Source organism: Dermacentor andersoni, chromosome 8, assembly GCF_023375885.2.
Source record: "Dermacentor andersoni chromosome 8, qqDerAnde1_hic_scaffold, whole genome shotgun sequence".
Taxonomy (NCBI): domain Eukaryota; kingdom Metazoa; phylum Arthropoda; class Arachnida; order Ixodida; family Ixodidae; genus Dermacentor; species Dermacentor andersoni.
The window spans coordinates 129,708,523-129,736,081 of NC_092821.1; the positions used below are offsets into that span (position 1 = coordinate 129,708,523).

Genomic DNA, 27,559 nt, shown 5'->3' on the forward strand with positions numbered 1-27,559 from the left:
AAATCGGTGAGAAAGAAACTTGGCATAGGACAAAGCAAGATGTACGCACTGAAGGGTAAGCATGGTAAGGATTAGATGATATTACCCTGAAGCAGGGTAATATCATCAGCAATCTCGAAGATATAGTAAAAGCAGCGGAAGAATTCTATACTGACCTGTAGGCTACCCAGAGGAGTCAGGATACCTCATCAGAAACAGTAATGAACAGGATACAGGAACTCCTCCTATTACTAGCGATGAGGTCACAAAGGCCTTGCAAGACATGAAACGAGGAAGAGTGGCCGGAGAAGATGGAATAACAGTCGATTTAATCCAAGATGGAGGAGACATAAAGCTTGAAAAATTAGCGGCTCTTTATACGAAGTGTCTATCGACTGCAAAGGTCCCAGGTATGTGGAAGAATGCGAACGACATACTAATGCACGAAAAGGGAGACATTAAAGAAGTGAAAAATAATAGGCCTATTAGTTTACTCCCAGTATTATATAAAATATTTACCAAAATAATCTCCAATACAATAAGGGCAACACTGGACTTTAGTCAGCCAAAGGAACATGCGGGCCTCAGGAAGGGATACTCTACAATAAGCATCTCTATATGGCTTTCATTGATTACGAAAAGGCATTTGATTCAATAGAGATACCAACAGTCATAGCGGCATTACGTAAGCAAGGAGTACAGAACGCTTATGTAAATACCTTGGAAAATATTTACTGAGGTCCTACAGCTAGCTTAATTCTACACAAGAAAAGCAGGAGGATACCTATAAAGAAAGGGGTCAGACAGGGAGACACAATCTCTCCAATGGGTCATTCTACGCCAAATCAACCAGCGTTTTTTCGACTATCACAGATATAGCTGGAAAAATTTGAACATGTTTGTTGGAGTTCAAAACTCCTCCTACATGTTTATTTTTCCTTGCAAAAAGTTTTTTAGAATTTTGAGGACAATTTGTTTTTCCTGCCAAGCTGAGCTAGATGGCATCAATCAACATTTTTTCTCAGACACACTGTATGATCCACTCCTTCATATTGCGTTTGTGGCAACCCAAAGATGCGATGCGACTGCAAAAATTGCAAATTTTATAAATATTTGAATAGTTGGATCGGTTCTGGCCCTAGCAAAAGCGTGTAAAATTGCAAAGTTTCAGTTTTTTTCTCGGAACGTAGAAAAGACTGGAATTCACATATAAAATATATGCAGGTAGCCCAGTTAACATAGTACAGCTGAAAAATATTTAATGCATCGAAGGTTTAGCCGTTCGCATGGAAAAAAAAACTGTAAAAGTCCATTTTTTTTTTTGCAAGAAGCTCCATATTTAAGGTAAAAAAAAGCGCCTTGGTGGTCAGCCTAAAAATATATGCATTACATCATTAGATAGCCCTACGTGTCTACTATGCATGTGGGAAGTTATAAAAAGGTATTATTTTTTAAACGCAAGAAATGATTTTTTGAATTTTCGTGTCAGCACCGGCCTTTTTCCCACGCTAGTCAAGCTAGGTAGAGCACTGATTCCGGTGCTCCCCGGCCCAGGCTTGCTGGCCTGGGATCCAGACGACAAAGCTAGCATCGTCTGCAACGCAGACGAAAGGGAGACGGTGTGATCATCTGCATTTCATTGCGAAGAGACGCACGCTTCAGTGCAATGCGGCTTGTGCTTGGTGTGTGCCAGGTAAAGCATCCTCCAATTGCACATGGAACTTCACGACCGCTTGATTTCCCCAGAGAATCTTGCACATTTGAAAGGTATGTTTCATACATTCATAAATTGAAATATTTACAAATAAGTATAAATTAAACGCAGAGAGAGCACTCGCATCATTCACGCAAAGCATTATAAATAAAATCTCGCTCTAAAATTGGAGAACTTATTTCCTATTTTCAGATGAACACCTTCTGCCCTGCTCACTGGGACCCACAGACTGTCATAAGACGACACAAGTGAAAAAGACCTTCCTGATTAGAACTGACAGCCTAGATGAATGTGAACTTAGTCTTCTGGTATTGGGTGCGATAAGCGACAAGGGCAGTTTAGAAACAGTATGCGCACACCATTATTACGTCTATATTAAGAAGTTCAGGGCATTATGTGCGTCAAAGATGTGCCCGGACTCTTTCTCCAACCATGGGTCAAACTGTCGGGGTACGTGGGTCATATCTCTCGGCCTCGCTACAGCAGTGTCTCTCTTGGGGCTGGTTCCTGGTGAAAGACTCTGTCCACAATGTAAAGTCAGGTGTTTCCAAATGCGGGCGCAGTTAGACGCAGCCAATGAGAGCTTGGCAGATTGTGAAACAATATGCGAGTCTACATTTGAAGGGAATGCATCCACCTCAACAAACTGTGCTGCACCACGAGATGGAGCTGGAAAGACCTCGAGCAGAAAACGGAAGGGCTATGAGGAAGAAGCGGCTGTCGCAGGTGGCACCTTGCCCAAAGATGATAGTAAGGATGCTCAAGTGCAAGGCGTAGCCTATGAAATAGCAGCAACCACCGCACTTGCGGAAGACTATAACAAGCTTCTTGAAGACGTGAGAGATCGATTCGTACGAGGAAGAAAACGCTCGAAACAAATTTCTCTTCTGGTATTGGCGCCTCGTTCATGGTCCCAAAAAAAGTTGCTGAGTACTTTTGTGCATCGGAAAGTCAAGTTCGCATTGCTATGAAAATTAGGCAACAGGGAGGAATTTTGGGCTCTCCTACATCAAAGTTCAGTAGACCGCTAGACGACAGAACAATAAGAAGCATAATAAAGTTCTATAAGGATGAACATACATCCGTCTGTCTTCCAGGCAAAAAAGACGTCATCCGAGGCAAGCAAAAAAGATTGCTGCTAATGAATCTTAAGGAAGCGCACGAGGAATGGAAGTAACACAGAGCTGAAGTGCGGCTTTTCTAAGTTCGCCTACCTGAGGCCACGCCACTGTTTACTTGCCGGTGCTCCGGGAACGCACTCCGTTTGTGTTTGCATTTACCACCAAAACGTAAAATTGGTGTTGCAGTCCTTGAGCATTTTACAAACAATCGATTCGCTCCTTCAGATGACTGTGTGTGAGATAACAAATGAGTGCTGTATGACCGGTATATGCAGCAATTTCCCAGGAGATTCGTCGCTCAAATTGCAGATATTGAGCTCTCCTGCACTGAACCGGGATTTGGCAGCAAGTATTTCTGTCCGCCAGTGGGCTAGTGGAGTGCGCTGCCGATTGGAAACAATGTTGTTTACCCATAATGACTTCGTAGACCGTCTCCTTGAGATGATAAGCGACTTAAAATCGCATCACTTTGTCAGCAAGCTCCAAGCTCGGCACCTACGCAATTTGAAGACCGCTCTCACGCCTGCAGAAGCCATAGTTATAATGGATTTCTCTGAAAACTACAGCTTTCTCATTCAGAGCGCCCCACAGTCAATATGCTGGGGCAACTCTCAAGCAACAGTACACCCGATTGTAGTCTACTCTCGCTCGACGAACTCTGCTGATGAACCAAATGTGCAATCGTACGTAGTGATATCCGACTGCCTCGACCATACGACTGCCGCTGTTTCGACATTTCAGCAGGTGCTGATGGATCAACTTAAAGTAGACATGCCGCTGGTAGAACATGTGCACTACTTTTCGGATGGGGCTGCTTCCCAGTACAAGAACATAAAAAATTTTGCAAACCTGTGCTACCACAAGGAAGATTTTAGTTTGGATGCTACATGGCATTTTTTTTGCTACATAACACGGAAAAAGTGCCTGTGATGGGGTGGGTGGCACCCTGAAACGGTTGGCCGCCAAGGCAAGCCTACAAAGGCCTTTCTTTTCTCAAGGCAGATTTTTACACCGTTGGAGCTGTACGAGTGGGCACGTGAAAGCCTTTTGCATATAAAACCATTTTGGGTGCCGGGGAGTGCAATATCTAAGCGGGAGGTAGAACTGTCGTCGAGGTTTGCGAATGCTATGTGCACTAAAGGAACCAGGTCTTCACATTATTTGCAGCCGACGTCACTTTCTCAACTAAAAGTTGCATTCACGTCTTCGTCGAAGACGAGAAGTGTTAAAGCTGTTCGACAGCCGGCACCTGCTCGGTTATAAAAGTGATACGGGCTATGTTCAGGCTAATGTATACAAACATGGTTGACATTAAATTATCGTAGCCATGGAAAAGAAAGTCAGGGATACGGCGTTGGAAATCGCCTGTCTTGGTTTGCATACAATAAAAAAACCACAAGCCTCTTCCTGAATAGTTTCTTGGTCTCACTTTGTTGCCAATGTGTCTTTGCAGGACGGCTACGCTTCATATATGTACGCTGTTTACGTGATCCACATACTGATAATTAAAAAAATCATTTTTAGCATTTTAAAAATAACACCTTTTTATAACTTCCCACATACATAGTAGACACGTAGGGCTATCTAATGATGTAATGCATATATTTTTAGGCCGACCACCAAGGCACCTTTTTTTACCTTGAATATGGAGCTTTTTGCAAAAAAATGGAACTTTACAATTTTTTTCCATGCGAACGGCTAAACCTTCGATACTTTAAATATTTGTCAGCTGTACTATGTTAACTGGGCTACCGGTATATATTTTATATGTGACTTCCAGGTTTTTCTACGTTCCGAGAACAAAACTCGAACTTTGCAATTTTACACGCTTTTGCTAGGGCCAGAACCAATCGAAGTATTCAAATATTAATAAAATTTGCAATTTTAACAGTCACATCGCATCTTTGGGTTGCCACAAACGCAATATGAAGGAGTGGATCATACAGTGTGTCTTTGAGAAAAAATGTTGATTGATGCCGTCTAGCTCAGCTTGGCAGAAAAAACAAATTGTCGTCAAAATTCTACAAAATCATTGCAAGGAAAAATAAACATGGACGATGAATTTTGAACTCTAACAAACATTTGGAAATTTTTTCAGCTATATCTGTGATGGTCGAAAAAACGCTGGTTGATTTGGCGTGGAATGACCCCAATGTTATTCACTGTGTGCTTAGAAGTATTCAAGCTATTAAACTGGGAAGGCTTAGGAGTAAAGATCAAAGGCGAATATGTCAACAGCGTTCGCTTTGCCGATGACATTGTTCTATTCAGCAACAATGCAGACAATTTACAACAAATGATTGAGGACCTTAAGAGAGAGATTGTAAGAGTGGGGTTGAAGATTATTATTCAGAAGACAAAGATAATAATAAATTGGCCCGCAAAGGAACAAGAGTTTATGATCGTCAGTCGGCCTCTAGAGTGTTTGAAGGAGTACGTTTACCTAGGTCAATCACAAGGAATCCTGATCATGAGAAGGAAATTCACAGAAGAATAAAAATGGGTTAGATCGCATACGGCAGACATTGCCAGCTCCTGACTGGAAGCTTACCATTATCATTGAAAAGGAAGGTGTACAATCAGTGCACTTTACCAGTGCTGACATATGGGGCAGAGACTTGTAGACTGACAAAGAAGCTTGAGTACAAGTTAAGGACCGCACAAACAGCGATGGAACGATGATTGCTAGGCATAACGTTAAGAGACAGAAAGAGAGCGGTTTGTATCAGAGAGCAAACGGGTATAGACGATATGTTAATTCACATCAAGAAGAAAAAATGGAGCTGGGCAGGTCATGTAATGAGCCAGTTAGATAACCGTTGGACCATTAGGGTTACAGAATTAGTACCAAGAGAAGGAAAAGGCAATCAAGGACGACAGAAAACTAGGTGGAGCGATGAAATTATGAAATTCACGGGCGCTAGTTGGAATCGGTTGGCCCAGGACAGAGTTAATTGGACATGACAGGGAGAGGCCTTTATCCTGCAGTGGACATAAAACATGATGATGATTATGATGATTGGAAGGCACGTGAGTATGAAATGACAGACATTCCCAATGTCATCTCTCGACTGCAAGCGCTTACATCGGCAAAGGGTGTAAGAAAGGAGTTTTGCATGCGCTCGCAGCATGCGTGCGCTCGCACGTGCTCTTCGTTTTCAATAGGGTGCTCATACCTAATGCGCAAGGAAAAAGTAGTGAAAAGTTTGGGAGACATAAAAGAGCACGATTTCAATCATCGCCGACATAGGAAATAAATATACATTTGATGGTCGACAAGATTCCATCCTATACCACCGCGGTAAGCCCAAGCAAGCAGTATTCCTGCTACGCTTCGCTGTGACAAAGCTAAGTATTAAGATAGCAAAATGTGTCACCACAAGTTGTTTTTGCGGTAGAAGCTGGCCACAAGAATGTGCACACTGTTTGTCAGACGCCTAAACATAGGTAACTGCCTTCACCTACAAACATATTGAATACGATACCCACTGTCTTTTCTTATGTAGTCGTTCCGTCTGCGCAGTACAATTCCAAGAACCTATCAGAGGCGATGCAATGCCTGTGGAAAATATCATATCTATATCTTGTCCTTAAACGTTTTGATCTTCATGGAATGCCAGATTGCCCGAGACATAAACGCAAACAACGATCCTGGTAGCGACATCTTCACAACGCACTATGCAGGTTCTGGTCCTACATGGTGGTTCTTGCCGAAGAAAAAGGAGAAGGGTGTATGATAAACGCGCCGTCGCTATTTTAGAGGAGCCGCGAAATACAATAAGGTCGGTTACTAGAATAAATCAAAGTCTTCGCACCGGTTAAGCTGGACAACACCAGGTGGCACCATCAATACGAACACTAAAGTTCACGTATCCAGAAATCAAAAGTGCCGCACACCAAGATTTTTCTTTGGGTGGGTGGGTGGGGGGGGGGGGGGGGTTGTCATTACAAGATTCGTCGTTCTCACCTCGGGTGCAGGAACCTCAAGGTGAGTTAAGGAGGAGAGGGTACAAAGGAGGTGAAAGGCAAAAGTTTTTGTTTACCTCCAGCCCCGCGGATTATAACATCTGCGCCGCCATCTCAAACATCACTTTACGGAGAAGCAGAGCTTCCATATCCTTTCTGGTCAAACACGACGCCACTAGGATAAAGGTAAAAGCATTCACTTTTGCGAAATGCCGGTTACTGGAGATGTCAACGTTAGCGACCAAGTCGCTTGCGTCACGCATTTGCGAAAACGTAACTATTATTGCACTAACCAACCTTGCTTAGCTGAACACCAGGAGTAAAGTGTAGACTGTGATAGAATCGCTTATATATACAACAGTTTTTTGTTTATTCGGCTGAGACCACCCTCTAACACGAAAACTGCACCTAGCACGTTGTGGGTGAACAAACGTCACGAGACCCGTTACCAGCTTTGCCAACAACATTGAAAACAGTGAATTGGAATTCGATTTATTCTACATCCATGCTGGTCAAATAATGCAGCAGAAGGCACCAGGACTGCTGTATGCTGGCGACATGGTTCTATTAGAAAATAATGCAATAAATTTACACAGCCTTGCGAATATGTGTGGCAACGCAACGAGAAATCTAGGCCAAAAATTTAGCAGAGTAATTGGGGATCATATTCCTTAATGGAGAGACAACTAATTAGGTTGGGTCACTTCAACATCAAGTCATGTCCATTGTCAGGCAATATAGATACCTCGGTGTATACATAACCCAAAGAAAGGTTTACCCAAGCACCCACCAAAATACACTGAAAATAAGGGGGAAGCGGAATGTTGCAATAATTAAACAAGGAGCACTGTGGAGCTTCAATAAGTATAAGGTGGCGCGTGGAATCTGGTAAAGCAGGTATGGTTCCAACTCGAACGTTCGCAGATGCCATTGTGTGCTAAAAATAAGAAATCTTGTCGTGGTTGGAACATACCGAAAGATAAGCAGGGCGGTTGGCTTAAGGAGCCCTCGCTAAAACCACAAATGAGGCAGGGTAGGTTGACGTGGGTTCAGTCTCTCTTTAAGTCAGAGAAGCGCAAAGCAAAATTAGTTTTGATGAAATACCCGGGAAGACGCATCAAAATAAATGGGCGCCTAAAGTTCACAAGTACCTGCACTCGAAAAGTGTGGGCACGCATTGGAGGAAAAGCTCAAAAGAATTGGCAACCAAACAAATACAGGGTGTCTGAAAGTGTACGCAGACAACCAAGAGTCATCAGAGAAACAGACAGTGAATTTTATGCAAATAACTAAACAAAAGGGATGATGGATATCTACAAGAATAGGAAGAAAAAAGCTAGAAGTGTAAATCTGTGCGTTAACACAAATGGCAGCGTCTTTCTATTCGATGCTCGAGCTGAATGTCTAAGGACAAAAACATACCGGCGCAAACATTCGCAACAAGATTACGCATTTCATGGCTGCAGCAAAAATTGAATAGAATTCTGGTGTTTTACGTACCAAAACCTGTATTTGATTATGACGCACGCCGTAGGGAGGGACTCCGCCTTAATTTTTGCCACCTGGGGATCTTTACCGTGGCTCCAATGAAGCGGACACGGGCGTTTTTGCATTTCGCCCCCATCGAAATGCGGCCGCCGCGATGTGACCCCGCGGCCTCGTGCTCAGCAGCGTAACACCATAGCCGCTAATAAGCCACCGCAGCGGGTGCAACAAAAATACGGAGAGGACTCAACACATTCAATGGAATGTGAAGGGATTCACTAAGTGAGACCCGTAGATAACGTACACCTTCCAGAAGTGCTTGGAGTTAAAGTGGACGGAAGCACGAACGAGACAGCCGTTGAGATAAGATACATTTGGAGTATCGGTGAAAAAAAGAAAGCAGGAAAGAGAGTTACACGACCGGATCCGAGAAAAACATAGCCAGCGCTACAAGGTGTATGCAGAAGATTTGAGGCAGAGAAAAAAAAAACATTACGGGCTGGCATACAGAAATTCTAGAATGAAAAGCATGCATAGCGTACCTGATCAACTCAAGCAGATAGGGTGACTGTATTTCGCCGCCTCGTTTCAAAGTGGATGCCAGTAAATCGTCACGATCATCACCTGACGTCCACGTCTTCGTAAACTGGATAATCCGAAAACTGCAAGGTGTTTACAAATCAGCTCAAACGCCTGAGGAACGCTCGTGTTTACGCAGAGGAGGAGCCGAAAGATATCCGAGGCCCGCTTCTCTGTACGGTGGGCGTGCACTTCACGGAGTCAAGATTGTTGCCGGAGGATGGGTGGTGCGGTATCATCTACAAGTCGTTCTACGTGAAGACAGACCATCACAGACCATCCGGTTGGCAAGACCCGGGCCTGGACCACTTTCTGGAGCTTGGGAGTACCATGAGTAATACGAGCATCGGCGTCTCCTTCTCTCCAGTGTGAGTTTGACGACGCAGCATCGTGGGAGAGTTTTCTCTGATCCGTAAACAACGTACCCTTTAGAGATTACTGTTTTATTGAAACCGTGAATGACCTAAGCAAAGCTGTTAGCAGCACCTCCTGACGAGTAGACGGGTGAGGACCGGCAGGGGCAACTAAGTATGTTAAGACTCGGACAGCTCAGGTGCACAATCGCGCACGGTATACGGACACCTGATGGCAACAACACCATTTTAAAAGTGCGCGCTGGGAAGTGCTATTGGCCTCCTCTATGCCGCTTAATGGGAAAGGCCGGACACTCGCTATTTGCGCTTTCATAATAAGCAGCGTCACACATTTAAATTTTATGGCTGCGGTCTTCTCAGTAATGCCAAACTCTGTTTTTTGTTCACAGTCAGCTTTGCTCTTGACGCACTAGAATTGCTAATTATTCAAGCAAGAGACTATGCTTCCGCTTGCATAGATTCCAAAAATCACACTCGCGGTATTCGGATGTTGCGTTTTCTTTTTCTACGTTACATACAATATCCACCCATGCTTGTGAAACGTCTTTATTGCTGTAATGCTTTAGGTTTGCCTAGCGTTAGCACATTCATAGAGCGTTTGTTTGGTGAACTGGGAAACAAAACATTGATCAGTATTTCTTATTACATGTAGTAAAATAGTTCTCTAGTCTTACCCCCGTATTCCGAAATGCATCTTAATTTGAAGCTCATGCTTGACTTAATATAAATGATGCCTTGTTTGAACGCGCCCAAGACGGTCACTGAGATTCCTTTGATGCGTTCACGACAGGGGCCATTTAAATTGAGTCAAGCTCGGGCGTCAAGTTAAGATGCATTTGTGAATACGGAGGTTAGGATAGCACTCAGCATTCGTTGCTGGTGACACATAGGTTGTCCTTCGGGCGGCGGTACAAGTTTCCGGTACACCAGCAACCCTTTATGCAGGTTAAATTGCAATCCAAACCTGCTGGTTCTGGACCCGCCCCACATCTGTTTTCTCCACAGTGCGGATCTGCACCACCACATCCGTATGTTTCATACGGCTTGCATTCAGCGGCCAAAACTGAAAAAAAAAGAAAGCAATACACGCAGAAAAACTTTAATGTAATAGTTCTGCCGAAACCCTGAAGGTGGATGGAAGAAATTAATAAAGATAAAATGAGACATCCACCAAATCGTAGCAATTGCTACAAAAGAAACCCATACGTGTGCCTCGAAAGAAACGCAATTATTCCCAATTCGGTGGATGTCTCATTTTTCCTTTACGGAGAAAAACTAAAACATATTCAAAATGTTGGAAAGACAGTTTTTCTATTGTAATAATGAGCTACAAAAAAGGTTATTTATAGTCCAATCTTTACGACGACAACTTCGGAAGCCTTCGCATGTTTCAATCCACGCCTCAGGGACGGCTCTGTCTTGGTCATAGTAGCCAATCTCGAAGGTCCTTATCGCGTCGTCCTTATTTTTGTGAAAGTTTGAATATACTTTCTCAAGCATCATGTATGACTCGCATGCTAATGGTAGCGTTGTCAACGGATCGCGAATAGTCTCTGTCGCGTTTAAACAAGTGTTACAGTACTCAATAAAACTGAGGAATGAAAAATTGAATTTTTCCTTTTATCTTTAGCGGTAATGTTTGTCCGAAATGCAATGAATTGCCTCATTCTTAGACTACATTTGCCACAGAACCAGCATTCATTCAATAATCAAAGAGACGTTATTTCGTTCGCCCTCGTAACTACACTGCTGTGGCTATGCACTGGTGTTTCCGTGCATCGATCTGCCTTAATACCAGAGGTTTTCTTTTAGAATAAAACAAAGATACGTTGCGCGAAGTGGGTTCTTTCGCCCCATTTCTATTTTAATTCTCTTCTCTGGCTTTGTCGAGGTGTGCAGCGCATGCTTGTTTTTATAGCCGATGCTTACATAACATTTTCCCACTTTACCTTCGAAGAAAAGCAGTGCTATGCCAAAGTTTGTTCTGCCTCTGCGGCGTTTGTGCCTCTACAAAATTAGCACCTCATTTGGCAATTAGAATGCAATGCACACCTCTAAGCAATACTTTTGACACATTTGTCGTCTGCTTGATGTACGGAATACCATTTAAATATTCTAGGAATGTGCTGGTCCTGGCATCCACTTTCGAAAGCTAGGAAATGAAGACAACTAAAAGTGCTTCGAGCATATTTCAGGTAAAGTACGTTGAAGTAAAATTCTTGCTTGGGCTAGTTGGTTCATGCTTGAACTTGTAAAGGCAAAGCGCAGAACACCAGGACTCAAGATGAACGCCGGCGCCGGTCCTGTCGTTTGTGTTCTTCTTGAGTCCTGGTCTTCTGCGCCTTGCCTTTACTAATTCAAATATTTCATGTGTTGGTCAGCGCATGGAGTAAAAAAAAAAATGTGCCAAAATAAAGAGTGGCTGATGGCGCGTTTAAGCATTCTGTACGCTGTCGGGGAGTAGTTGCAATGTGGCGGAGTCTGCACAAAGGAAATGCGTGGCTTCTGATTAATAATCCTCGTTTATAACATTAACAAATATTTTTAAGTACAAATAAGCGGCATCAGACGAGTTGCTCTGAAACATAGCGAGAGTACATGTTTGATTATCTCATTGCCACTCTGAGAGCAATAAGTTGCGCTTATTACTCGCATAAATATGGCGCTTATATACACTCGGGATGGTCTGATGTTTTCCGTTTTGTTCGGCCAATTTCGGTACAGACGACTGAATACATAAATGTAAGATACTGGAATAAGCTATTGCCTCTTGTGATAAAGCATATGCAGCAGCAGAGTCAGGCAGGTTAAATTAACTTTGAGTATTTTTCAACGGCGATTGTTCTCCCGTACACCATGAGAACGCCCTTGAGCACGAAGCTAACGTGAACAGTTAGGTTTCTTGCTATGCATTTTGGACTCACCTAGGTCTTTCACAGGCGGGTCCCTATCTGAAATATAGAATACTTTACTGGCGAAGGCATCTGTGTATGTCACACGCAAAATTCAAAACCTGTGTATATTGAACTGCAAGGCTAAACATAGCATATAAATTCTTCAAACGATAATAGCATCTTAAGGTCCAGTGCCATCAACCTTAGGGAAATTTCCATATAGCTAGAGATTATAGGCCTTGTGTAAAAAAAGGAGGGGGGGGGGGGAACTAGGTCCACATCTACACAACATTTCATGCGACAGGTGGAGAAAACAAAAGCTTAGACACGTCAGAAAGTCCTGATGTAATGCCGCGAATACCAATACGTGGCACTGCTGACATGAAGGCGCCCGCGCAACGTGACTTATGATTGTACTGCTGGCTGAGAACCACTGTGGAAAAGCCAACGCCAAGGTGTGAATGTCGCTTCTTGCGCACAATACGGGGACGAAGAAGAGGCTGAGACACGAGTGCAGCGCTCGTGTGTCTCAACCTCTCCTTCGTCGCCGCCGTCTTGTGCGCAAAAAGCGACATTCGTGTCCTACCAACATGCCCAAACAGTCTCCTTTGTGAATTTGCTCGGCCTATGAACGGCCTATGAAACATTAAACAATCGTCAGGACAGGCAAATCTCGGCCAAGCGTACACCTACACCCAGCGCTGAGCACGACAAGCCGGTCGTAACACTTCACACAGCCGCGAATGCATAAAAATTTGCCCGTAACATGCTCATAAGCGGAGCGACTTTGGCCAGAGTCACGCGGCAAATACCCTGCGGTAAAGTGTTTGCGTGAGCTTCGGAACGAAAGACAGAAAACTAGCGCGTAAATACATCCTTTGTTGCAAGTGTTGAGTAAGCGCGTATCCCTGCAACCTATCAGATGTCTATGACGGTTGGTGAACACGACACCAAGGGCGAATCCGGTGTGAATCCCAACGGTGAATACTGTGAGGTACCAGAAACAATTGATCATGTATTTTGCGTGTGTCCCGAGTACGCGCAAGGACGACAGCAACTGGTCTCTTCTTCCATTGCAAACGCCGATAAGAGGCCGCTATCAGACGAATTTCTTTTAGGTCCTTCGCCTGATTCAAACAGCGCAGCCCTGATAACAAGTGCCGCTACAGCCTTTCTCCAAGCCACTGGGCTGGACGCACGGTTTTGGAGATGCTACAACTCTGTGAACTTGTATGTACGCATCTCTTCCTCATCTCATCATCATCAATCATCAGCACTTTTCCTCCCCGTCCCTTTTTCCCAGTGTGGAGTAGCAGGCCAGAGCAAGTTGTAGCTCAGGTCGACCTCTGTGCTTTTCTGTAGATAAATCTCTCTCTCTCTCCTCTCTTGAGCAAGCGCGTAAGAGCGGTAGTGCGACGTCAGTGCACTGAATGCATGAATAATTTATTGGCCCTGTTTTCTACTGTTGTCACAAACTCGCCCACTGTTTTATCACTGCTACAATCTTTGAGGGGGGTGCACGTTTTCCTTACTATTCCGATAATGTTGCCCGTCAATCTCGGCACCTTGTAGTTGTAAAAATCTATTTTTCACGCAGAGCAAAATAAAAGCGAGCTGGCCATGTACGTCTCTGAATATGGCTTCGAGCAGGAAAGCAGTGTTGTTCGCACAATGACTTTCACTGCGACGTTACTTCAGCTTGAAGGCAATGGCTTAATTATATACCTTCAGACCGACTTAGAAACCGATTTAACCTATAAAGTTTCTCGCCGATTTGCATAGCAAGAAAGTTCACTTTAGAGAAATCATATTGAGAAGCTGAACAACCGCGTATAACACAAAAATGTAAGAAATTATTTTTTTATCCGAGTTAAGGGAAAACCCTCTTCGGAAGGTGACCCAGTGTGATAGCCATGTACTCTGCATCATCACCTTCGAATAGATAATTACATCCACAAAATATATTGAAGTGAAAATAACAGATGGCTTACTGCGATGCAAGTATGCATAATAAGTGATCCGTCTATGAAAATGGCACAGCTTGGACTTATTTTGCTTTCGCTATAATTGCACACGGAGATACGCTACTTTCGTGCCCGCTTTTTACAGGTGCGCCTATTGCATAAACGTACGCGTCTCTCAAATGGCCAAGCATCTCAACGGCAGCCTAAAGCAGATAGGCAAGATTGTGTCTTGCTACTGCAGAAAAAATGCGAAGCAACATTTTTTAAGTAAATGAATAAAGTCAGCACAGTGAAGGTGCTTCCGAATTCTTAAAAGACATTAGAGGTGGCCGCCGAGTGGTCATAATGTCTCACTGTAGCTTTCTTTTCTTTTTTTTTGGGGGGGGGGGGGGGGTGCTGAGAGAGTTTTAAATGTTTCCGACCAGACCACTTGCAAATGCTTGTCTATTTATTAATTAGTAATATTTCTTTTCTTTAGTTTAGCACTGTACAGGGACCCTAAAAAAACTTCTCTATTATGTATGGCCCCACATGTGCCGGTCATAAATACCAGGTTTCTCCATTTGAGCGTCATCTTTGCGGTTTAGCCGAGCTCAGATTGGTCCACTTTGACTGATCAAAGAAGGCATCACTGTAGGTTAAATGAGGCGTACAACTGCTGCGGTTGCGGTAGAGTATCCGCCTCGCGTGCAAGAGGACCGTGGTACGAATCCCGGTGCCGCACAGTTTTCCACCGAAAAAAAAACCGTGTGTTGAGAAAATTGCATAAACAGGCCTGGAGTGCGGCCTGATTCCGGTGACTAGAACCGGTGACGCACTGTCTCACCAGAGCAGGATTGGCCACCCTGGTGCAGTACTTGACCACAACCTCCCATATGAATACAACAATCAAGCCCCGACCCTCAGTCCCCAGCAGCTGCGAAGCAAATGACATTGGCGGCGGTCAGACCTGTGACGCAGCAGAGGGTGCAAAGAATCCCTGAATCCGGACATGCCGCCATTGGAATCTGAACCTGGCAGCGTTTAACGTTAGAACGTTATCTAGTGAGGCGAGTCTAGCAGTGTTATTGGAGGAATTAGAGGGTAGTAAATGGGATATAATAGGGCTCAGTGAGCTTAGGAGGACAAAAGAAGCATATACAATGCTAAAATGCGGGCATGTACTGTGCTACCGGGGCTTAGCGAAAGACGAGAACTAGGAGTCGGATTCCTGATTAATAAGGATATAGCTGGTAACATACAGGAATTCTGTAGCATTAACGAGAGGGTGGCAGTTCTTGTTGTGAAACCTAATAAGAGGTACAAAATGAAGGTTGTACAGGTCTACGCTCCTACATCCAGTCATGATGACCAGGAAGTCGAAAGCTTCTATGAAGACGTGGAATCGGCGATGGGTAGAGTGAAAACAAAATACACTATACTGATGGGCGACCTCAATGCCAAGGTAGGCCATAAGCAGGCTGGAGACAAGTCAGTGGGGGAATATGGCATAGGCTCTAGGAATAGCAGGGGAGAGTTATTAGTAGAATTTGCAGAACAGAATCATATGCGGATAATGAATACCTTCTTCCGCAAGCGTGTTAGCCGAAAGTGGACGTGGAGGAGCCCAAATGGGGAGACTAGAAATGAAATAGACTTCATACTCTGCGCTAATCCTCGCTTCATACAACATGTGGACGTGCTCGGTAAGGTGCGCTGCAGTGACCATAGGATGGTAAGAACTCGAATTAGCCTAGACTTGAGGAGGGAACGGAAGAAACTGGTACATAAGAAGCCAGTCAATGAGTTAGCGGTAAGAGGGAAGCTAGAGGAATTGCGGATCAAGCTACAGAACAGGTACTCGGCTTTAACTCAGGAAGAGGACCTTAGTGTTGAAGCAATGAACGACAATCTTATTGGCATCATTAAGGAGTGTGTAATAGAATTCGGTGGTAACTCCGTTAGACAGGATACCAGTAAGCTATCGCAGGAGACGAAAGATCTGAACAAGAAACGCCAATGTATGAAAGCCTCTAACCCTACAGCTAGAATAGAACTGGCAGAACTTTCTAAGTTAGTCAACAAGGGTAAGACAGCTGACATAAGGAACTATAATATGGATAGAATTGAACATGCTCTCGGGAACGGAGGAAGCCTAAATGCAGTGAAGAAGAAACTAGGAATAGGCAAGAATCAAATGTATGCGATAATAGACAAAGCCGGCAATATCGATACTAGTATGGATGAGATAGTTCAGGGGGCTGAGGAGCTCTATAGAGATTTATACACTACCAGTAGCACCCACGAGACGATAGTGTGAGAGAGGATAGTCTAGAGGAATTTGAAATCCCACAAGTAACGCCGGAAGAAGTAAAGAACGCCTTGGGAGCTATGCAAAAGGGGAAGACAGCTGGGGAGGATCAGGTAACAGCAGATTTGTTGAAGGATGGTGGGAACATTGTTCTAGGAAGACTGGCTACCCTATATACACCATGCATCATGACCTCGAGCGTACCGGAATCTTGGAAGAACGCTAACATAATCCTAATCTCTAAGAAAGAGGACGCCAAAGACTGGAAAAATTATTGACCGATCAGCTTACCGTCCGTTGCCTACAAAGTATCTACTAAGGTAATCGCAAATAGAATCGGGAACACCTTAGACTTCTGTCAAGCAAGGACCAGGCATGATTCCGTAAAGGCTACTCAACAATAGACCATATTCACACTATCAATGAGGTGATAGAGAAATGTGCGGAATATAAACAACCCTTATATATAGCTTTCATTGATTACGAAAAAGCGTTTGATTCAGTCGAAACCTCAGCAGTCATGGATGCATTACGGAATCAGGGTGTAGATGAGCCATATGTAAAGATACTGAAAGATATCTATAGTGGCTCCACAGCCACCGTAGTGCTCCATAAAGAAAGCAACAAAACCCCAATAAAGAAAGGTGTCAGAGAGGGAGATACGATCTCTCCAATGCTATTCACAGCGTGTTTACAGGAGGTATTCAGAGACTTGGAGTAGGAATAATTGTGGATAAAAGTTGATGGAGAATACCTTAGCAACTTGCGATTCGCTGATGATATTGCCTTGCTTAGTAACTCAGGAGAGCAATTGCAATGCATGCTCATTGACCTGGAGAGGCAAAGCAGAAGGGTGGGTCTGAAAATTATTATGCAGTAAACTAAAGTAATGTTTAGCTATCTCGGAAGAGAACAGCAGTTTACGACAGGTAGCGAGGCACTGGAAGTGGTAAGGGAATACATCTACTTAGGGCAGGTAGTGACCACGGATCCGGACCATGAGACTGAAATAACCAGAAGAATAGGAATGGACTGGGGTGCGTTTGGCACGCATTCTCAAATCATGAACAGCAGGTTGTCACTATCCCTCAAGAGAAAAGTGTATAACAGCTGTGTCTTACCAGTACTCAAGTATGGGGCAGAAACCTGGAGGCTGACGAAAAAGGTTCTGCTTAAATTGAGGACGACGCAACGAGCTATGGAAAGAAGAATGATGGGTGTAACGTTAAGGGATAAAAAAAGAGCAGATACGGTGAGGGATCAAACGCGGGTTAATGACATCTTATTTGAAATCAAGAAAAAGAAATGGGCATGGGCTGGACATGTAATGAGGAGGGAAGATAACCGATGGTCAATAAGGCTGACGGACTGGATTCCAAGGGAAGGGAAGCGTAGCAGGGGGCGGCAGAAAGTTAGGTGAGTGGATGACATTAAGAAGTTTGCAGAGACGACATGGCCACAATTAGTACATGACCGGGGTAGTGGGAGAAGTATGGGAGAGGCCTTTGCCCTGCAGTGGGCGTAACCAGGCTGATGATGATGATAAAGGCTAATAATAGAACTCGCTGCTGTTCACCATCGATAATTATCTTTTACTTTGCATTGTTAGATTTCCCATCAGAATAACACAAACCGTCAAATAACACCTGTTACTTTGGTGATTCCTGTGAATTTCATTACCCAAAGTCACACGCAAGCACATCGGGACAATGCTGATATATATGCTCGTGTACTTGCATCGCCATGCTCAGCTGTCTTCTTTTGTGGCCCGTTTATATTGATACCTAGTGTGCTCAAGTAATGTGCTCGACAAGGCAAAGAAAGCTATGCGGCTAAGTGGACCCTGTTTGACAATAATTAAATACATACGATTGCTCTCGCATCCTTTGACAATGCAATTTTCGGCCACCATGCTATGCCAAAAGTAACCTTTATTGCCTAGAGCTTTACGCCACAAGCCCAACTTTAGGGAAAACATGGGAAGGCGGGAGAAGGAAATTCAAGACGATAAGCAAAACGAGAACAAGGTGAAAGTAGAAGCCGACGTTTCCAAAGTGGACTTGTCTTCTTCAAGGCGACATATGTTTTCCTCGCGACAGTACTACAGGTGGGGTTCTTTTTAAGAGGAGATGGCATAAGGCGGGTGGGTGCCTTGCGCCCTCTCCGCTTTAGAAGAACCCCACCTATATATACTGTGGCGAGGAAAGAATATGTCGGCTTCAAGACGACAAGTCCACTTGTCGAAACGTTGGCTACTGATTTTACCTTGTTTTCGTTTTGCTCGGCCCAACTTCATGGAAGTGCGGAAAGAAAGTATGCGTGTGTTCCTGAGTAAGACTTTCACGAACTGTTGGTGAAAGCCGGTATCATTTTTTGATAGCTTGTGGATACCATTGACGGCTTCCCGATGCGTCTATTCTAATTATCGTAAGAACAATTGCTATATCTACGCACTAAGCGTCATTGGAATGAGCTGTGTCCGCACTAGCAAAACTACAAGAAGTCACATAAAAATACGTGCGACATATACAGTCAACTGTTATTCCTTAACAATACTTAGCAAAAACACAATCGGCACTTGAGAGAGAACGGAAGCTTTAAGAGCAGGAACAATGAGGCTACCGTATTTTTAACGCTTATTAATTTTCCTATATGCAAAATCAAGATAACTTACCATATGGGTTCTTATAGCAGTCCTGTGCCAACACATGGGCCAGATGGGTAGCCAGAAGCGACAAAATACCTGGCAAAATTTACAGTCGATTAGAAATGTGAATGATAGGCGATCTGTAATGGTCAAATTGTGAAGTAGTGAAAATCGCATCAGAATGATGTTCTCGAAGCTGGGAGACGATGTTATAGAACACTGCATGTGTAAGGTGGTTTTATGTAGATGACATTGGCAGCCAAAAATTACCTCAAAATAATAGTCAGTAAAAACTATGGGCGCGTAATCAATGTGACGATAAATATTAGAAGGGACAATAACTAACAAGAAGAAAACATGCATCAAACTAGTTTCTAAGAGTTCTATACGGTCTCCTCAGGCGCCTTCTTCAACGGGAGTGAGGACGCAGAAGCTAGGACGCTTCCATCGCAGCTACAACAAGCGAGAGTAGTTTGTGGCACAAAATCTGAGGACACCTAAGCACTTGAGATACCAATAACATCCAATCGAATGCAGCTGAGCGGTCTTTGAGTTATGAACTCCTTGCGAGCAAGAGAACCTGTTGAGACATTTGGCCAACTCCTCCTAGACAGCACAAAGCCGGTGCACCTCGACCCGTTACGTCATGCTACATTGCCCGACTGCCATAGAATCTAACGGGGACGCTCTCGAGTGGTGATTTTGACGTCACCGCTTGCCTCACGTCGGGCTTGGCAATGTCAATTTCGGTGCAAGTAGCATGATGGCATAAAGCAGAGTGCACAAGCCTACCGTCTATAGGAGGCGTTGGTTTAGCCCAGTGGCTAAGACACTCGTGGAGTCGTAGGATCGAACCTCTCCACCGCCAACGTTTTTCCTTTCGAATCAATTTTTTTTTCAAACATGCCGTTTTACAGCGATTACTGAGGCGCAGTTGAAATGCAGGTGAGAGCTTGCGCGGTTAAGGGAAGTGCGGATAACACCGGCATCCGGAAGCGAGGGCGACGTGGTTTCACGGCAATGCCCCTTCGCCTCACACAACACCCGGGGCTGTGCCGAGGCAGAACGTGGACATTTGGAAATGCGGTTATTTGCTTGATTCAAATCAGGGGTACAATAAGGACTCGATGGCAATCAAAGGTCAGCGGGACGCCTCACATTGGGCGCTTACGGGAAGACTAAAAATGAAGCTGTGCAGGGTGATATGGGCTGAAAAAATTTTGAAGTGAGGGAAGCTCATCGTAAAATGAATTGTACAGAATGACTGAGAAATATGGAAAAAAGTCAATGGGCTGGGGGAGTGTTCAGGTATTTGTACAGAGAAAACATTGATTCACAGTGGAGGAAAAGAACTAGGAAGCTTACCAGCACGTATGCGGCCTCTAGAATGGGCAACACAGCAACAAATAACGTCAAGCGGAAACTCAGAGAGGCTGAAATATTCTCATGTGAGGCGGCAATGGAAAAGAAACCTGCCATGAATAACTACTCAAGAGGAAAAAACGAAATCAGGAAATAAACAATTTATGATAACTCAAAGGGAAGCTCATTACATTTCGAAGCGAGTTCAGGATGCTTTAAAGCACGCACTCATAAAACGAGATATAAAGAAGAAGCATGTGCTTGCTGCGGTAAAGCTAGGGAAACAATGGAGCATGTTGTATTAGAATGTGAAGATACCTGCCCAGCTGCCGATTTAGGAATCACTGGCCTCCGTGAAGCCCTTGGGTTCAGTGAGAGCAGGGGGAAAGTAGACAAGTCCGCAATAGAGATTAGTAAGAGGTGATTGGAAGATTGGCGGAAGAAAAGTAGGGAAACGAGAAACAACGGAGGCGTACAAAAACAAAGTCAACAATAGGGGTTCCGAAACTTTGGTTATTGGAATTCATCATGTTTTTTTTTTTCCTTTTTCATTTTTCTTCTTTCTTTAGTATAGGTAGGAGGTTAGGCAATAAAATAACAACGGCTTGTTGGCGCAACCCACCACCCCATTCTAAAGGGAACGCTCACAACTTCCATCCAACCATCCGTGTTTCTTGTCTTTGTTTTGGGTGATTCCGGCTTAATTTTTACCAGCTGGCTTTCATGAAACTATACTGTTAATGCACGTGCACGAGAGTTTCTTGCATTCTCTCGCCTAGGAAATGCGGTCACTATTGCTTCGTTCTCAGCTGCCCAGCGTCGTAGGCACTGCACTGTGGCGATGGATATCTTTACTCACTACAGCCAATATGCAAGTATTTGTATCGTAGTTTCTCTTTGGAATGCAAGAGCTCTTAAAAAGTACCTAGCACTTCATCTCGAGAAGCTCTAGCTCGAAATTATTATATGTTATGTGCCTTGAGAAGCTCCGTAAGGAGGGGTCATTGGGAGAGAGTGAAGCGGTTCGGGCGTAGATTTCGTTTGCTGTTTTTGGCATCTTCTACGTACACGCTTGTTCCGCAATTACTCTAACCTACTTGCAATTAACTGCACATTTCAATTCTTAGCGGTGAGTGAGTGAGTGAAACAACTTTATTCTGTCCACAATAGACGCGAGCAAACTCAACGTCACCTGGCTATGCCCACTCGGGGACCATCTGGTCAAACCTGACGGCCCTCTCGCGGGCCCTCTAGACTGCCAGGATTTGAGAGGTATGGTTCTGGGCCTTAATAAGCTTCATCATTTCCTCTTGGGTGAAAGGGGGATCGCCAGAGGCGCCGCCCCACAGGACATGCTCGAAATCCGCATAACCACCCCACAGGGGGCAGTCCGGGCTTGGGAACCGTTCGGGGTACATTGCGTGCAGTGCCGCCGGTCTCGGGTAAGTGCTTGTTTGTGGAAGTCTGAGAATGACTGCCTGGGCCCTGCACAGCGAGGAGTGCGGCAAAGACAAGAGTCTTCTTGATAGATAATTATGCTTGGAGATCTCGTTGTACAAGCAGAGAGGTTCGGGTCGCCCAGGAGAGGACGCGTTACCCCAGCGCACGGGCAGTCAAACCTCGTGCAGCCGAGTGCGCCTCCTCGTTGGGGTTGAGCGAGGCACCCTCAATGGTTCCAAGGTGCGCAGGGAACTAGGCCAATAAGTGCTGTTTGAGGCATTTAGCATGTTGGATAATACGTGGGGCCTGGAGAGCCACCTTTCCCATCTCAATGGCCCTGATATAGGCCTTAGAGTCTGAATAAATCGTGTCATGGTACACCGTCCGTCAATGCAAAAACAATTACAACCTGCTCTGTAACGCAGGAACTAGAAGTGTGGATGGTAACGCAGCTGACGACTTTGGAATCACAGTCGATGACCACTGAGGAGAAGGCTTCTCGAGCGTATGAAGCAGTGTCTACGAAGCATGTTCGATCCTTGTCCAAAGCAGCCCTGGCTAGCAGAGCTTTACCTCTGGCTCATCTTCGTCCTTCTTTGTAGGTCGGATGCATAGTGCGTCGCATCCGATGTACGGAAATCATAGATCTTACGTCGTTGGACAGCTTCACAGCATCGGGACCGACGACCGTGGGGGAACGTCCCGGCATGCCAATTAAGGCTCGGCCCACTGGAGTACCAGAGAGTCTGCCAAACTGAGAAAACTCTTGGGCTTCAGCAATTTCTTCGAACGTGTTGTGGATTTTCAACTTGAGGAGGTCTTCTGTGTGCGTACGGACGGGAAGGCCGAGGGTAAGCTTGAAGACTGTTCTGATTAAGGGATTGATCTTGTGCTCCGACACGAGTTAGTTGTGCATAGCCGTCGAATAAACGAGGTGGCATAGCACAAACGCGCGGATAATCCGCATCAGATTGCCCTCCCTGATTCGGCGGTACCTATTGGTGTTTGTTCGGATCAGACCGAGGGCACTTTCGATCTTGGAACAAATGCGTTTGAGGGCGGCTCCATTGGCCCAGTTAGACTCGATAAACATTCCTAGGACCCTAATAGCGTCCACCTGCGGAACTGGGGAGCCGTTACCTGCTAATAACGTAATGTGGTTTTCCGTTGCTGGCTTCTAGGACCGGGGAGAACCGCGTCTGGGCCTCATCTCGTAGATTAAGAGCTCAGGTTTAGCGCGCGAGCACCTTAGCCCGGTGGGCTGAGATACCGCTCCGTCTCACCGATGGCCTCTTGCAAAGCACCCTCGACCTGACCTTCACATCTGCTGGGACACCAGATGGTGATGTCGTTCTCGTAGATCGTGTGAAAGAGAAATGATTGCTTTCATTTCTCGTGAACTACGGGAGGTACATACCATATGTCAGCTCCTTTCCTTTATGCTAGATATTAGAATTCTATGTTTTCTTTTTCTTGATTTTTTTCCCCTGTCGCATGCTACTACTGCTTACACGTAAAATAAAAAGGGGGTTAAATATAGTTGAAAATGTATTTTGTCACAAATCTGTCTCTGTCATGGAAAAAATTCCCCTAAATATTCGCATTTTCGTCACTTACATTGTTTCATCCAGCGGACCAAATAAGGCCTCATTGTTCACAGATGTTAGCCGAAGGTTGCAATGTGTGAATTTATTTATTTTGATTCAAAGAACGAAGCTATTTCAACTGGGCACTTAAAGATGAACAAAGGCACAGAGAACCAAGTCTCGCAATTATTCAAATGACAGGTTTTTACAGTTCTGTGGAAAGGATCGACGATTACGCTATCTTTAAAATATAATGGAGACTACTAAGACAGAAAAGAATATAAAAAGCAATCTTCTATATAAATAATGATGTCTTATTGTAGGCTTTGAAGTTAGAAGAAACATAAACATCTATGTGGCATTCATGTGATAGCTGGTTTTTCGTAGAAAGCCAACAAGCAAACAAAGGCGTTCGTTTTATTAGTCGCGCCGCAAGCAGGCTGTGTCCCTCTACGCGAGATAGACTTTTTTTATTGGCTGCATTTAGGCGGAGGTTTGCGCCTATAGGTAACGCCGGCTACTCCGCTCCTGTGACATGGTAGATTTAATTTGTTGATAACGTCTCCAATCAATGTGCTCTCGTGCGTATTCAAACCGCTAAATGCCAATAGCGGGAGATCAAAAATTGAGGATAGCTGACATTTTGTCTGATTTCAACGGTGCACTACCGTAAAGCGGCATTCTTCTCTTTTCTATGCCTTCTGATGGCGCTGTCATCATAAAAGATAAGAGAGATAGATAAGCAAATGAATTGCAGCGAAGCTCGCCACACATAACGCATAAGTATAACTGTCATAATTTTAGATATAGACACATTTTCCCCTTTAGTATGATGGGGTGGCTCTCATGTTATGTAAGGTTTTGTGCTGTCTTGCATTTCATACCTTTCTTTTCCGACAAGCCTTTCCGGTGGCAGTTAGCACACAATTCGGCACGTTGAGGATAAGCTTAATGGACGTCGAAACAATTAATCCATTCATTTTTTTTTCGATTACAAGCGGGTCATACTTCATTGTCAGACGTGTACGTATCTTATCGTTTTCCGCTGCGCCTCCTCCGTTGTACCTCTATTTGGTCATTGTTCTAAGCTACGATAGTCTTCCGGTGCACTATCAGTGGTACGGTTGCAGCAGCCAGGCATGAAGTTCGCGTGCTTTCGAACCGGCTTGCTGCTCACTCGTAAGTGAACGAAACACTTATTTTCTAGCGTCAGATGCATTGAGTTTTTCTCATAAAGCATTCTGTATTCTTGGTCTGCCCGCCGCGGGAGCTCTGCGGCTATGACGTTGAGCTGCTCAGCACGTAGTCGCAGGTTCAGTGCGTGGCCGCATATTGTTGTTGGGAGAGGGGGAGTGGAATGCAAAAAAAAAAAAAAAGAAAGAAACAGCCCTGCACTCGTGCATCGTATTTGGGGTGCACATTTATGGAACGCGGACGGTCACAACTATTGAGGAGCCCTCCATTGTGCCATCCCTCAAGACTCCCCCGCGTACTTCGGGGTCGCCGAGCGCCACAATTTACTTTGTTGTTGGTTAGGTGCATGCTTCACAGCCACCTAATGAGGGAAGCTGGTAATCAGCATCATTCCTTCGTCTGCACGGGAGCGAGACGTTGCGCACACTTTGTCTTCAAGATGGACATTGTACATCATTACCGCGTCCCTGTAACTACTAATAATCGTTTTGACTCAGGTACATATGTCTATTTTCCTTCGCTCCCCCTTCTGTTTTACACCCAAGCTAAGCACTTCAGACTTGCTTGATCTTTTTTTTTTTTTATTTCGTAGTACTGTAATTTATTTATTTATTTATTTATTTATTTATTTATTTATTTATTTATTTATTTATTTATTTCAAGAGTACTGCCAGCCTCTGATTAGAGGCCTTAAGCAGGAGCGGTTGCATACACGACAAAAAATACATTGAGTACAAGTCGCGAAGCGTGAGCAAAAATGAAATAGCACTGAATTCCAAAATATCAACAGCGTGTCATGTGCGAAAACGTAGCAGTTAGCGCTAACAATGTGAAACTATTCCAGAAAAAGAAAATGCAGACTGCTCTTAACGCTAAGTTGACGAACGTTTAAAGGGACAGTAAAACAAAACTAGAAGAATATATGTGTACAACGCGTGGCACACGATTTCAGAACATACATCCTATCAGACAAACACAATGAAGTAGTGTGTGTAAAAATATGTTGCAGTGGTAGACGCATCTCAAAACACGTGCGTTCAATTACGTGGAAGGGCAGGCCGAAAAAAAAACATTTTAATATTCAGTACAGTAAGTTATTACGTGTACACAATGCCTATATTTTTTGTCCGTACACCAGTTATACCAAGCACAAGAAAGAAAAAAAAAACAGGCGCAGCTCAGAATACAGTCAGTGTTCATCGTAGTCCAAATGTGGTGGCATAAAAGATTCGCAAACTGGCTGCCACTAGAGGAACTTCTTTACGTTACCCGATGTTTACAATCGGCACCACATCTACCGGCTTCAAAGGGTTTATTACTTGTTTGATCCCTATTGCATCACACCGTTAACTGCTTCTCTTGATATTTTTGGACATTTTTCTTCACGAACAAATTTAGTTTTGTGACGGGAAGCTTGATCGACCTGCTTGCAATTGAACTTCAATAAACGTTGAAAAGCTCTTTCCTTATCTTTATGCGCTCCTCATTATAAATCCTAAATATTTTAGCAAGAGCGGGAACCTAATGTGTTGCGTTACCCCCTAATGAGCAATCTGAACTCCTGCACACAAAAGCTGTTAGAGTTGTACATCGTTGACAGTTATAAACAACGAAATTGCGATGAGCTGCTGATATGCCAATAAGTTGCATACACTCCTTAAATATTGGTGTTTTTACTTCTAAAGCGCTTTTCAGTGAAGAGCAATAGCCCGGACGAAAAAGAGGCGCGAAGGCTTCTATTAAATTGTGGACAAAATAAATCTGAATCTTGCCTAGCAAACCTCACGTACCTGCATTCTTTTAAGGCGCCACGTGCAAGACGTCGTTTCTCTCTTTCCTTGCAGCTTTCTTGCTGCAAGCGATGAGCGTCTGCTCGGCTTACAGTTGCCGCCAACCGCCAGGCGGTTGCCCACTGCCGACGCCCGAGAAATCGGTCCGGCTATTCTTCTTCGATCCTGTGTGGCAAGGGTGCATTGACATTGAGACGAGTGGGTGCGGACCGTACGGCTGGCCGACGCTATACCACTGCAAGTTTTTCTGCAAGCCCGTGCTATGAACACGCGATCAGCTCGGCTGCCGAAGCGTCGCAAGGAACGTTTGCAGCTCATGGACTAGCAAGCGCTGTTATTCTTCGCGGTGAATGTGCCTGAGCAGGTGCTCGAAAAACGAGAAACTTCATTAAAGTATATCGTTCGAACTTATGGCCTAGACAACTTCCCGCCTTGTTCTGTCCCTTTCTTGTTAGTTTTTGTTTCAGCCACAATGATGCAACGCGAATGTACAATATCAAAAAAAAAATTGAGGCCACTGCAGTGCAAATAAAACGAACGCGAACAACACAAGATCGGGGACCACGACCGCCATCAGTGAATAGCAAACAACAAGCTCAAGGACAACTTAGTCTGGGTGAAATGAGGGTTCGCTCAATATATTGTGCGGAGGCAGATCAAACTGTAGTAATAAAAGTGGCGGCGAAGCGTTTTTTCACCTGAACTAAACGCGCACGAAGGGCGCCGGATAACTAAGGCGTGTGTACATGAACAGCTCAGACACAAGCGGTTGATTCCTTATATTGGACATTAAAAAGCGGCACCCCTGGGTATTGGAGAGTTTTTTATTGCAGGCCAACCGAACTCACTGCTGCAGAAATATAGAAAATATGCGGTAATGAAAACGTGACTCATGGCAGAGCACTCTTTGCAAGATGACGCAAGTTAGCAATAACCATGGGCAAACAGAGGTAAGTATTACGGATGCTCAAAGCCGATAGCACACTTCAGGCGACCTACAGTGAAATACAGGCCACTAGCCGAACCCCGCCGCATTCGCAGACCCCGCACCATAGTTTTGAGCGTATGCAGTTATAATTGTTTAAGAGCGCAACTTACTCGCCTACGAAGATGGGACCACCGGAAGAGCGAGGGTTGCACACCTCTTGTTGAACCTACGTAGATAAATTTAAAT

The 27,559-nt window shown here is 44.4% G+C and overlaps 1 protein-coding gene and 2 long non-coding RNA genes across 3 annotated transcripts; 2 read left to right on the plus strand and 1 right to left on the minus strand.

Annotated features, from left to right (window-relative positions):
* Positions 1–8,616: 8,616 nt before the first annotated feature.
* Positions 8,617–13,483, plus strand: LOC129383343 (uncharacterized). Its single transcript, XR_008611215.2, has 3 exons — positions 8,617–9,212; positions 11,338–11,413; positions 13,231–13,483. It is a non-coding gene; the product is annotated as an uncharacterized lncRNA (long non-coding RNA).
* Positions 9,749–23,527, minus strand: LOC129383341 (uncharacterized). The gene is made up of 4 exons (XM_055067781.1): positions 23,433–23,527; positions 19,041–19,109; positions 12,143–12,169; positions 9,749–10,281 (listed from the first exon to the last, which is right to left on the minus strand). The coding sequence occupies exons 1-4, from the start codon at positions 23,464–23,466 to the stop codon at positions 10,082–10,084; spliced, it is 330 nt and encodes a 109-aa protein (XP_054923756.1). The 5' UTR covers positions 23,467–23,527; the 3' UTR covers positions 9,749–10,081.
* A 215-nt stretch (positions 23,528–23,742) lies between these two features.
* On the plus strand, positions 23,743–26,796 carry LOC129383342 (uncharacterized). The gene is made up of 2 exons (XR_008611214.2): positions 23,743–24,580; positions 26,440–26,796. It is a non-coding gene; the product is annotated as an uncharacterized lncRNA (long non-coding RNA).
* The last annotated feature ends 763 nt before the right edge of the window (positions 26,797–27,559 follow it).

Bases quoted from the DNA above. Each gene is read 5' to 3' on its own strand.
- LOC129383341 (XM_055067781.1), bottom strand. From the start codon at position 23,466: ATGAGGCCTTATTTGGTCCGCTGGATGAAACAAT. The intron at 19,110-23,432 runs GTAAGTGACGAA...AAATTTTGCCAG, and splicing joins GGTCCGCTGGATGAAACAAT to GTATTTTGTCGCTTCTGGCT. The intron at 10,282-12,142 runs GTGAGTCCAAAA...TTTTTTTTTCAG, and splicing joins CCCGCCTGTGAAAGACCTAG to TTTTGGCCGCTGAATGCAAG.